This window comes from Coregonus lavaretus (genome assembly GCF_964263955.1).
Source record: "Coregonus lavaretus genome assembly, chromosome: 13".
Lineage (NCBI taxonomy): Eukaryota > Metazoa > Chordata > Actinopteri > Salmoniformes > Salmonidae > Coregonus > Coregonus lavaretus.
The window spans coordinates 144,402-157,954 of NC_140000.1; the positions used below are offsets into that span (position 1 = coordinate 144,402).

The 13,553-nt window shown below is 47.2% G+C and overlaps 1 protein-coding gene across 5 annotated transcripts in view; it reads left to right on the forward strand.

Moving 5' to 3' along the window:
* The first annotated feature begins 257 nt into the window (after positions 1-257).
* LOC311140397 (protein MTSS 1-like) overlaps positions 258-13,553 on the forward strand; it is an 88,895-nt gene continuing 75,599 nt past the window's right edge. For all 5 annotated transcript variants that reach the window (XR_014614142.1, XM_084175433.1, XM_084175435.1 and 2 more), the window contains exons 1-3: positions 258-824; positions 2,283-2,344; positions 9,509-9,582. Coding sequence is in view for 4 of the 5 variants with exons in the window: in XM_084175433.1 (XP_084031559.1) it covers positions 753-824; positions 2,283-2,344; positions 9,509-9,582 (208 nt within the window). In the remaining variant the exon portion in view is untranslated. The remainder of the gene's footprint in view (positions 825-2,282; positions 2,345-9,508; positions 9,583-13,553) is intronic.

Here is a 13,553-nt window from a genome sequence, read left to right on the forward strand (position 1 = left end):
ACTTCTGACTGATTTCTATCTCGAGCAAAAGGCAAGAAGCCAACACACTCGTCAAATTCAGAAGGCGGGGCATTTCGCTATTCGGGGACACGCTCTGAAGACAGTATACTCCTCGCGTCCTCTCTGCGCTCTCCTCGTCTCTTTCTCAAAACCCATTGGATGAGAAAGCCATAAGTCCCGCCCCTCTGATATCCTCCTCCAATGGGTTTTGAGAAGGAGAGAAGGAGCGAGCAGAGAGGACGCGAGGACTATTTCCATATTGAGATATTCTCCTAGTCTCCGGACTCTATCAGTTGAAATTGCGTTGTAATGCTTTGATATTCTGGAATTTGCTTGTGTAGATCATTTTGTTGTTTACGTTGAATATCCAGAGCCTATCGGATCTATAACTATACATGTTGTATTAAATATGTTTCGGGATGGTGTCATTTGGGGAACCATGGACCGTGAGTGGAGAAGCGATTGGGTTTTAAATCTTGTCGGAGACTATTCTTCACTCGGTCTCACCTCTTGTCCGAGAGCGTTGGACTGAGCGGATCAAGCTACAGGCTGGAGCGGGTTTATTATTTTATTTTCTGCATCAAGTCAAGGTTGTTTCACTCGTTCGGGGAATAGTTAACTAAAGCGAAAAGGATTGATTATTTGTATTAAATAGCCGAGGTTTTGTATTCAAATAGCCGAGGTTTCTTTCAACTCTTCAGAAGCTGCCCAGCTTGACCGTCAGACTGACCAGCACTCAGTTGTCCAGAAAAATGGAGGCTGTTATTGAGAAAGAATGTAGTGCGCTGGGGGGACTTTTCCAAAGTGTGATAGGCGACATGAAAGTAAGTCAAACCTATCAGTTCTGAATAATTGTGTTTATAACAGTGTACTTAACCTAGATAGATAGCTATTAGCTACTTATCTAACTCCATATTAACTCATTCAGTAACCTGTTCTGTAGGAATGGCCACTAAGGTTAGCTAGCTAGCTAAGTAGATAACGTTACCTGGCTGTCAGTTTTTTTGACAGTTGCTCCAGATATTGACAAGGCATGCATCATCATGTCATGGCTAGCTGCTTGCTCTTCTGGCCAAACTGCGAGCTATGAAGCTTATTGACTGAAGTGTATTGGGTCAAACAAAAATACTAGAATGGAGTTATACATTGATGAGGCAATGTTTTCTTCAAATGTCAAATGCGGTGTTATGCTATACAATCTATATTTTTCACCTCTGAACCTATTGTTGCTGTGGGTATCTAGGTTATTGTTCAGCAGGGGGTCTCTGCCTTCAAGGCTCTTGAAATATTAATCAGTTGCTGATGCAAAGGAGCTGTGTGTGTTTGTGTGTGTGTGTCTCTCTCTTTCTCTCTCCTCTCTCTCTATGGAGGTATAGTGTTGCACAGGGTGACATTCCTAAGGTCACTAATGCTACAAATCAATGTCAGACACATCATCCTTACTTAACTTCTCCTCAGTCTCCCAGATGGCAGCATATTCTCAGTATCCTTACTCACCTTCTCCTCAGTCTCCCAGATAGCAGCATATTCTCAGTATCCTTACTTACCTTCTCCTCAGTCTCCCAGATAGCAGCATATTCTCAGTATCCTTACTCACCTTCTCCTCAGTCTCCCAGATAGCAGCATAGTCTCAGTATCCTTACTTACCTTCTCCTCAGTCTCCCAGATAGCAGCATAGTCTCAGTATCCTTACTCACCTTCTCCTCAGTCTCCCAGATAGCAGCATAGTCTCAGTATCCTTACTTAACTTCTCCTCAGTCTCCCAGATAGCAGCATAGTCTCAGTATCCTTACTTAACTTCTCCTCAGTCTCCCAGATGGCAGCATAGTCTCAGTATCCTTACTTACCTTCTCCTCAGTCTCCCAGATAGCAGCATAGTCGCAGTATCCTTACTTACCTTCTCCTCAGTCTCCCAGATAGCAGCATAGTCTCAGTATTACACTACTGGGCCCATTACTGTGTGTTCACAAAACAGACTCGATATCAAGTCTAATAGGTTAGGCCTGACACTTTATAGTCCATCATCACTTTGATTATCAGGTCTCCCTTGGAAAATAGGTATTTTGACCTCAATGGGACTACCTGGTAAAATAAAGGTTAAAAAAACAAACAAGTGTTTGTTTCTGACAGATGTTGTGCTCTGGGAAAACAAGATGTTCTGATGTTCCTGTACAGATGTTGTGCTCTGGGAAAACAAGATGTTCTGATGTTCCTGTACAGATGTTGTGCTCTGGGAAAACAAGATGTTCTGATGTTCCTGTACTTTGTGTTTGTTTCCACAGAGCAGCTACCCCATCTGGGAAGACTTTATCAGCAAGGCTGGGAAACTACAGTGTCAACTCAGGTGAGTCCTCATTATTATAATAATTATTATTATTATTATTATTATTATTATTATTATTATTATCACAGGTATACCCTTAACAAGAACACAGTCAGGACCATCTCATTATTATCACAGGTAGACCCTTAACAAGAACAAGGTCAGGACCATGCACATTTTGAATTGGTTTTGTATAGTCAGACTTGGCCCAAAAGGGTTAGGCCTAAAGAACATGAGCTGTCCAATAAGTATCATGCTGTAGGAGAAAGTCCTAGAAAAAAGAGATGTTTCCAACTGTCCATCATTATTGGCTCCACCCCCCTAATCCCCAACCTCTACCCACCTATCTGAGATCTGTACCGGGTGGAATTGTAGGGCAGCTGTGGTTGAACTACATTGTAGTTACTAATAGTGTAGGGCAGCTGTGGTTGAACTACATTGTAGTTACTAATAGTGTAGGGCAGCTGTGGTTGAACTACATTGTAGTTACTAATAATAATAATATAATATGCCATTTAGCAGACGCTTTTATCCAAAGCGACTTACAGTCATGCGTGCATACATTTTTTGTGTATGGGTGGTCCCGGGGATCGAACCCACTACCTTGGCGTTACAAGCGCCGTGCTCTACCAGCTGAGCTACAGAGGACCACTAATAGTGTAGGGCAGCTGTGGTTGAACTACAGTGTAGTTACTAATAGTGTAGGGCAGCTGTGGTTGAACTACATTGTAGTTACTAATAGTGTAGGGCAGCTGTGGTTGAACTACATTGTAGTTGCTAATAGTGTAGGGCATCTGTGGTTGAACTACAGTGTAGTTACTAATAGTGTAGGGCAGCTGTGGTTGAACAACAGTGTAGATACTAATAGTGTAGGGCAGCTGTGGTTGAACTACAGTGTAGTTACTAATAGTGTAGGGCAGCTGTGGTTGAACTACAGTGTAGTTACTAATAGTGTAGGGCAGCTGTGGTTGAACTACAGTGTAGTTACTAATAGTGTAGGGCAGCTGTGGTTGAACTACAGTGTAGTTACTAATAGTGTAGGGCAGCTGTGGTTGAACTACAGTGTAGTTACTAATAGTGTAGGGCAGCTGTGGTTGAACTACAGTGTAGTTACTAATAGTGTAGGGCAGCTGTGGTTGAACTACAGTGTAGTTACTAATAGTGTAGGGCATCTGTGGTTGAACTACAGTGTAGTTACTAATAGTGTAGGGCAGCTGGGGTTGAACTACAGTGTAGTTACTAATAGTGTAGGGCAGCTGTGGTTGAACTACAGTGTAGTTACTAATAGTGTAGGGCAGCTGTGGTTGAACTACAGTGTAGTTACTAATAGTGTAGGGCAGCTGTGGTTGAACTACAGTGTAGTTACTAATAGTGTAGGGTCTAGGCCTAGTTCTACTCCATTGTTCTCTGTGCTGAGTCTGTTAGTCTGAGTGCTGAGGGGTTGCTGAAGGATTGTCCCACCTAGGCCTAAACCCCCTAACCCCCATACCAGCCACTGAAGTGCAGGTCTCTGTGATCTTTGCTGTGTCTGGGTGGAATTGTAGGGAAGCTGTGGCTGTAACAGGATGGATGTCCTCCCGAGTGGCGCAGCGGTCTAAGGCACTGCATCGCAGTGCTTGAGGCATCACTACAGACCCGGGTTCGATCCCAGGCTGTGTCAAAGCCGGCCGTGACGGGGAGACCCATGAGGCGGCGCACAATTGGCGTCGTCCGGGTTAGGGGAGGGTTTGGCCGGCCGGGATTTCCTTGTCCCATTGCGCTCTAGCGACTCCTTGTGGCGGGCTGGGCGCCTGCAAGCCGTCTTCGGTCACCAGCTTGATGGTGTTTCCTCCAACACATTGGTGCGGCTGGCTTCCGGGTTAAGCAAGCAGTGCGGCTTGGCAGGGTCGTGTTTCAGAGGCTCTCGACCATCGCCTCTCCTGAGTCCGTAGGGGAGTTGCCGTGATAGGACAAGACTGTAACTACCAATTGGATATCACAAAAAAGGGGTAAAAGTACAAAAAATAATAACAACAGGATGGATGTCTCTATAAGGAAAATAAGAAACAGTTTAGGGTCTAGTTCTGCTCCATTGTCCTCTCTGAGTCTGTTGGTTTGAGGGCTGCGATGTCCCACTAAAACCCCCACCCAGTCTAGCTACTACCTCTACCCACCTCTGGTGATCTCTGCTGGGTAGAATTGGAGGGCAGGCTGAATGGCAGCATGCATGTCTGACTCTGTAATGATGTTAGGGTAGGGTTAAGTGCTCTGTAATTTAGCTCTCCTCTTCCACACTGCCTTCTAGGAAGTTATCTAATTATAGTTTTTAAGCCATCCGTTGCTTTTTGTGGCAAAATATGGTATTTTCTTCCCACAACTGGTTTTTACAACTTCACCCAACATAATGTTTCAGAAAATGTTGGTCGGTGTGTATTACTATCTAATCACAATATGGTTGCGTCCCAAATTACACACTATTCCCTACTTTTGACCAGAGCCCAATGGGTCCTGGTGGAAAGTAAAGGACTAAATAGGGAATAGGGTGTTATTTGGGTTGCAGCCTTACTCTAACATGCCTGTCCTTTCCTAGATAGATCAGAGATCCCACAGTCCATTTCAGACTTTCAGCCCGTTCCTCCCTAGTTTTCATATCCATGTTCAGCTAAACATTGAACTTGGATCAGGCTGGGCTTAAATAGCATATCATTCCGTATTTGGGGTTCAAATGTAATGTGTGTCCCAAATGACACCCTATTCCTTTTATAGTGCACTACCTCTTTTTTTTCTTTAGTCATTTTAGCAGACGCTCTTATCCAGAGCGACTTACAGTTAGTGAGTGCATACATTTTTCCCCCAAAATAATTTTCATACTGGCCCCCGTGGGAATCGAACCCACAACCCTGGCGTTGCAAGCGCCATGCTCTACCAACTGAGCTACACGGGACCTCTAACCAGAGCCGCATAGGGAATAGGGTGCCATTTGGGACTCACCCTTTATTTCTGGTTGGTTATCCAGATGCTAAAAGAAGACTGACAGCACAGCAAGTAGTGAAGAAGACATTACTGTTACTTCTGAGAAAAGAGCCATGGAGAATTGGAGTGTGTCCCAAATGGCACACCCTATTCCCTATATAGTGCACTACTTTTGACAAGAGACTCTATAGGGCTCTGGTTAAAAGTAGTGCACAATAAAGGGAATAGGGTGCCATCTGGGACATAGACTTTCGGTGCCATGCAGAGTTTAGGCTACTTGTAGATACTTGAAGTAGGACAAAAATTGAGAGAAGAGGGAAATGTAATGTTTCATTGTCAGGCTGCCTACCGCTGCAGTACCTACCAGGGGAGGGGAGTTATGTAGGACCAGTACCTACCAGGGGAGGGGAGTTATGTAGGACCAGTACCTACCAGGGGAGGGGAGTTAGAGGACCAGTACCTACCAGGGGAGGGGAGTTAGAGGACCAGTACCTACCAGGGGAGGGGAGTTATGTAGGACCAGTACCTACCAGGGGAGGGGAGTTAGAGGACCAGTACCTACCAGGGGAGGGGAGTTATGTAGGACCAGTACCTACCAGGGGAGGGGAGTTAGAGGACCAGTACCTACCAGGGGAGGGGAGTTATGTAGGACCAGTACCTACCAGGGGAGGGGAGCTATGTAGGACCAGTACCTACCAGGGGAGGGGAGTTATGTAGGACCAGTACCTACCAGGGGAGGGGAGTTATGTAGGACCAGTACCTACCAGGGGAGGGGAGTTAGAGGACCAGTACCTACCAGGGGAGGGGAGTTATGTAGGACCAGTACCTACCAGGGGAGGGGAGTTATGTAGGACCAGTACCTACCAGGGGAGGGGAGTTAGAGGACCAGTACCTACCAGGGGAGGGGAGTTATGTAGGACCAGTACCTACCAGGGGAGGGGAGCTATGTAGGACCAGTACCTACCAGGGGAGGGGAGTTATGTAGGACCAGTACCTACCAGGGGAGGGGAGTTATGTAGGACCAGTACCTACCAGGGGAGGGGAGTTAGAGGACCAGTACCTACCAGGGGAGGGGAGTTATGTAGGACCAGTACCTACCAGGGGAGGGGAGTTATGTAGGACCAGTACCTACCAGGGGAGGGGAGTTATGTAGGACCAGTACCTACCAGGGGAGGGGAGTTATGTAGGACCAGTACCTACCAGGGGAGGGGAGTTATGTAGGACCAGTACCTACCAGGGGAGGGGAGTTAGAGGACCAGTACCTACCAGGGGAGGGGAGTTATGTAGGACCAGTACCTACCAGGGGAGGGGAGTTAGAGGACCAGTACCTACCAGGGGAGGGGAGTTATGTAGGACCAGTACCTACCAGGGGAGGGGAGTTATGTAGGACCAGTACCTACCAGGGGAGGGGAGTTATGTAGGACCAGTACCTACCAGGGGAGGGGAGTTATGTAGGACCAGTACCTACCAGTGGAGGGGAGTTAGAGGACCAGTACCTACCAGGGGAGGGGAGTTATGTAGGACCAGTACCTACCAGGGGAGGGGAGTTAGAGGACCAGTACCTACCAGGGGAGGGGAGTTAGAGGACCAGTACCTACCAGGGGAGGGGAGTTATGTAGGACCAGTACCTACCAGGGGAGGGGAGTTAGAGGACCAGTACCTACCAGGGGAGGGGAGTTATGTAGGACCAGTACCTACCAGGGGAGGGGAGCTATGTAGGACCAGTACCTACCAGGGGAGGGGAGTTAGAGGACCAGTACCTACCAGGGGAGGGGAGTTATGTAGGACCAGTACCTACCAGGGGAGGGGAGTTATGTAGGACCAGTACCTACCAGGGGAGGGGAGTTATGTAGGACCAGTACCTACCAGGGGAGGGGAGTTATGTAGGACCAGTACCTACCAGTGGAGGGGAGTTAGAGGACCAGTACCTACCAGGGGAGGGGAGTTATGTAGGACCAGTACTTACCAGGGGAGGGGAGTTATGTAGGACCAGTACCTACCAGGGGAGGGGAGTTATGTAGGACCAGTACCTACCAGGGGAGGGGAGTTAGAGGACCAGTACCTACCAGGGGAGGGGAGTTATGTAGGACCAGTACCTACCAGGGGAGGGGAGTTATGTAGGACCAGTACCTACCAGGGGAGGGGAGTTATGTAGGACCAGTACCTACCAGGGGAGGGGAGTTATGTAGGACCAGTACCTACCAGGGGAGGGGAGTTATGTAGGACCAGTACCTACCAGTGGAGGGGAGTTATGTAGGACCAGTACTTACCAGGGGAGGGGAGTTATGTAGGACCAGTACCTACCAGGGGAGGGGAGTTATGTAGGACCAGTACCTACCAGGGGAGGGGAGCTAGAGGACCGGTACCTACCAGGAGAGGGGAGTTATGTAGGACCAGTACCTACCAGGGGAGGGGAGTTATGTAGGACCAGTACTTACCAGGGGAGGGGAGTTATGTAGGCCCAGGTGATGGAAGTAATTTGTCGACTCAGTCTTTGGTGGAGATTTGTTGCAGGTGTTTTCTGAACAACATAGCTGTGAACACTGAACAATGCACAGTAGTATCCAACAGAGGCAAACACAACCAGAGGTTTCCCCTGTAGTGGATCTCCTCTCCCTTTAAATAGAGTGGAATGTGTGTGTGGAGTGGAGAGTGTGTGTCTGTATGTCTTTCTGTGTGTGCTTGTGCGTGTGTGTGTGTGCGTGGGCGGGCCGGCGGGCGGGTGTGTGTGTGTGTATTTTTCCGCCAGAGACTAGCAACACACCCTTGTGTCTAGTGGTTAGCTCCAGCTCTCTACAGCACAGTCTGTTGTAATATCATTACAGGTTGATAAGGACAGTATTGTTCATTCATTGTCAAACGTATGTTAGTCATTTGACTTCAGACGTATAACTTTTAAGTTGATAAAGAATTCTGTTGTTCTGGGACAGACTGTACGTCCCAAATGGCACCCTATTCCATATATAGTGCACTACTTTTGACCAGAGCCCATAAGAGTAGTGCACTATATAGGGAATAGGGTGACATTTGGGACGTACATCCTGTAACAGGACAGTCAATATTGCCACTTCTCCATGGCCTCTGTGTGACCTGTACTGTAGACTATGTTGTCCAACCACACAGATCTAGTGTAGGCCCTGGTCAAAAGAAGTGGACCATGTAGGGGATCGGTTGCCATTTGGTACACAGTTGTACTGAACGTATGTTTTTGACCAAAGAGAGCTGCATAAGTCCTTGGCATGCTAAGATGGCACGCAGAAACAATGTTTAGATCTGCTTCACCTACTGTCAGTCCTATCACCAGCTAAGCCCTGGGCATGCCTTACTGGTCTGACAGACACTTGTGTTTACGTCTCTACGTCACCTGCTGTCACTCTGACTACTGTCATTGTTCTCAGCGTTCCAGAGGTGTGTTCTGTGTTCCGTCTGTAGTGTGTTTGGATAGTCTACGGTTTCTGGTTTTGTTTGTGTCACGTAGCCTGGAGACTGATAGTACTCCCATCCCATGTAGATGAAATCCAAGACCAGTTAACAATGGTTTGTGTGTGTCACATAGAAACTACTGCTGAGATCCAAGACTAGTTAACAGCCCTGCCTACGTCTCACTAACCCTAACCCTGAGATCTTAATCACGTGACGCACCTCAGCAGTCAAAGCACTTGACTCTGATGAGCTACAAAGATTTCGGACGGGTCCTTTCCACACACTGAAAGCCAGACAAGACATTCCAAGCATTTCAACAGCTTAGCCATTCAGACTGATAGTTCTACTATGAAGAAATGCTGTAGGCCGATCTATGCCTGTTATCATGGTCATTAAGGGCCATTAATCGAGATGTTAAAGTGAGACCCGTGGCCAGACAGACACAAAGGAAACACATTCTTATTGTCTTGTTGTGAATGAACGTCAGCTAACAGTATAGGTCTAATAACACTATAATAACTAGCAACCCCTGCCCATTTCCCTTGAAACAACAGTCGATCTCAGATAGAGATAGCTAACTGCTTGAACCAGGTCCAACCATATTTACGTCCTAAATGGCACCCCATTCCCTAAAGTGTACTACTTTTGTATAGTACTGCACCATAGGGAATAGGGTGCCATTTGGGACCCTACCCCATGGCTAATCATGTGCCCGGTCGGTCGGTACATGTGTGTTCAGTTCAGTTAAGGGTAGTTTAAATGAGGGCCAAAGCGTGACCAGCTGGGTTCTGCTTCTGTTTCTGTTTTCAGGGCAACGGTGGTTGCAGCTGCAGCGTTCCTGGATGCCTTTCAGAAAGTGGCTGACCTGGCCACCAGCACACGAGGTAAGACCATGTATCCGTCCAGGGGTGAGGGGATGGGGGGGTGAGGGGAGAGGGGAAGCTGTGGGGGTATGAGGTGCAGAGGTCTTTGACATAGGCACTCATACAGCCCCATAGACAATGGGAGCAGAATCAGTGGAATTAGGAAGTGTGTTCTACTGTTCTGTTGTCCTGTTGGTCATGCTGAACATCCTGTGATGGAATCATGTGTGAAGTTGAACATCCTGGCTGAGGTGGATTTATTAGTCTATAGTTAGCATACTGCACTACAACATGTGGTAATTATAAGTCTATAGTTAGCATACTGCACTACAACATGTGGTAATTATAAGTCTATAGTTAGCATACTGCACTACAACATGTGGTAATTATAAGTCTATAGTTAGCATACTGCACTACAACATGTGGTAATTATTAGTCTATAGTTAGCATACTGCACTACAACATGTGGTAATTATTAGTCTATAGTTAGCATACTGCACTACAACATGTGGTAATTATAAGTCTATAGTTAGCATACTGCACTACAACATGTGGTAATTATTAGTCTATAGTTAGCATACTGCACTACAACATGTGGTAATTATAAGTCTATAGTTAGCATACTGCACTACAACATGTGGTAATTATTAGTCTATAGATAGCATACTGCACTACAACATTGTGGTAATTATTAGTCTATACTTAGCATACTGCACTACAACATGTGGTAATTATTAGTCTATAGTTAGCATACTGCACTACAACATGTGGTAATTATTAGTATATAGTTAGCATACTGCACTACAACATGTGGTAATTATCGTCTTGTTCCCATTCCCTACTGGTTCAGGGGTCATTCTGTTTTAAAGCCCTGGGAGTCCCACCAGTTTAGCCAAAAGCCCAAGCACCTGAGCTCACTGGCTGACAGGGGAAGGGGCATAACCTCATAACCCCTGATCTTCAGAGGGCTTTTGCCTTTGTTTATAGGGGGTGGGGGTAGTTGGCTATGGAATGTTTCAGGTCCTCAGAGTAGAGATTATAGAAAGACTAGTGTTAGCCTATCAGCAGCCTACCACACAGTGATTATTGGCTCCTTGAAGTACTATGGCTAATGCTTTCTTGGGCAGCCTGCTTGAATTATTTGGACCAGGTCTGTCTGCTGGTGCAGTGGAGGCCATGTTGGTTGAGGGCGAGCAGGGGAGGGGAAGATGAAGGGGTCAGGTGGTTAATCCTGTGGGTTGTAAATCCCTCAGGCTGCTGTTTGAAGCCGTGACACCGCCCTCACTCTGCCCACACGGCCCTCTCCACCCTGCCTACCACTGATCAAACACACACACACACACCACATCTGGCATCAGTAGGCTACACTTACTCATACAGTGAACTAGTGATGGGGGAAAAAATTGATACAGCTACATATCGGGATATAAATGTTTATGATATATTGTATTTTATCATTTTGACAATATCGCAATATTATTTTTGCTCTAGTTGGCTGGACCTGCACCAAAACTCCAGTATTTTTCCTTCATAGCTTGTTCTCCATCTTCTTTTTAAATAGGGAGCCAGTTTGTTTTCAGCACTTTTATTTCCATGACTGATCAAAACTCGTTTTCTCATGGCTCTCTCTTGTCCCTCTGCAGCAGACATATGGTGAGCAATATGTTTGGAACATCTAATCGCAATAAAATCACAGTATTGAATCGCAATACATATAGAATCGTGAGGATCGTAATACATATCGTATCGGCACCTGAGTATCGTGATAATATCGTATCGTGAGGTCCCTGGCAATTCCCAGCCCAATTTTGTGTGTGTGTGTGTGTGTGTGTGTGTGTGTGTGTGTGTGTGTGTGTGTGTGCTTGTGCGTGTGTATAAGTATGTGTAAGTGTGTATAAAGAGCTGCTGGCTGTATAAAGAGCTGCTGGCTATATAAAGAGCTGCTGGCTGTAGAAATAGCTGCTGGCTGTATAAAGAGCTGCTGGCTGTAGAAAGAGCTGCTGGCTATATGAAAGAGCTGCTGGCTGTATAAAGAGCTGCTGGCTGTAGAAAGAGCTGCTGGCTATATGAAAGAGCTGCTGGCTGTATAAAGAGCTGCTGGCTGTATAAAGAGCTGCTGGCTGTAGAAAGAGCTGCTGGCTGTATAAAGAGCTGCTGGCTATATAAAGAGCTGCTGGCTATATAAAGAGCTGCTGGCTGTATAAAGAGATGTTGGCTGTAGAAAGAGCTGCTGGCTGTAGAAAGAGCTGCTGGCTGTATAAAGAGCTGCTGGCTATATAAAGAGCTGCTGGCTGTATAAAGAGCTGCTGGCTGTAGAAAGAGCTGCTGGCTGTAGAAAGAGCTGCTGGCTGTATAAAGAGCTGCTGGCTTTATAAAGAGCTGCTTTCTGTAGAGAGAGCTGCTGGCTGTATAAAGAGCTGCTGGCTGTATAAAGAGCTGCTGGCTATAGAAAGAGCTGCTGGCTGTATAAAGAGCTGCTGGCTGTAGAAAGAGCTGCTGGCTATATAAAGAGCTGCTGGCTGTATAAAGAGCTGCTGGCTGTATAAAGAGCTGCCGACTGTAGAGAGAGTTTCTGGCTGTAGAAAAGCCATTCTCATCCCGGCAGGCTGACACTTCCAGCTGTACACAGGGCTATTAATAGAAGCTCAGAGACACACACATTCATCAGGCACTGCAGGAGCAGACACACACACACACACACACACACACACACACACACACACATACACACGTCTTGTCCTGTAGCCACTCTGACTGGTTTAAGGACAGAAGCAGTACTGGTGATGACTGATGATGCAGGAGTAGAGTACCCCAGTTAGAGAGGAAACCGGGTGCTCATTCTTCAGGCTTGGTGTAGTAGGAGCTGTCACCATGGCAACTAGCAGTAAAATAAAGCAAGAGGCTCACAGTAATGTGTTTGGGAAGGTAAGCCCCTCCAGGTCTAAGTAGTAGGACATAGACTGTGTGTATAACCCAATGTTATTCATCCATCCCCCCCCACCCACCCATAAACCTGAGGGCCAGTGATAAACCAGCACTGTATAAAAAAAAAAAATCACATTCTAATACCTCTGCAGTTCATAAAGCTGGACTCTTCTGAAATCATATTATAACATATAAGATGGTTTAGGTGTGTGTGTGTGTGTGTGTTAGAAAGGTAATTGACAGACATAGGCTTATACCGTGGGGCATCACAGACCTTTCCAATAGGGCCTAGGTGTGTGGCTACTAACCTACCATTGGCTGGCCCCTCAGGCCTTCAGTTCTAGCCTACCATTGGCTGGCCCCTCAGGCCTTCAGTTCTAGCCTACCATTGGCTGGCCCCTCAGGCCTTCAGTTCTAGCCTACCATTGGCTGGCCCCTCAGGCCTTCAGTTCTAGCCTACCATTGGCTGGCCCCTCAGGCCTTCAGTTCTAGCCTACCATTGGCTGACCCCTCAGGCCTTCAGTTCTAGCCTACCATTGGCTGGCCCCTCAGGCCTGTAGTTCTAGCCTACCATTGGCTGGCCCCTCAGGCCTTCAGTTCTAGCCTACCATTGGCTGGCCCCTCAGGCCTTCAGTTCTAGCCTACCATTGGCTGGCCCCTCAGGCCTTCAGTTCTAGCCTACCATTGGCTGGCCCCTCTGGCCTTCAGTTCTAGCCTACCATTGGCTGGCCCCTCTGGCCTTCAGTTCTAGCCTACCATTGGCTGGCCCCTCTGGCCTTCAGTTCTAGCCTACCATTGGCTGGCCCCTCTGGCCTTCAGTTCTAGCCTACCATTGGCTGGCCCCTCAGGCCTTCAGTTCTAGCCTACCATTGGCTGGCCCCTCAGGCCTTCAGTTCTAGCCTACCATTGGCTGGCCCCTCAGGCCTTCAGTTCTAGCCTACCATTGGCTGGCCCCTCAGGCCTTCAGTTCTAGCCTACCATTGGCTGGCCCCTCTGGCCTTCAGTTCTAGCCTACCATTGGCTGGCCCCTCAGGCCTTCAGTTCTAGCCTACCATTGGCTGGCCCCT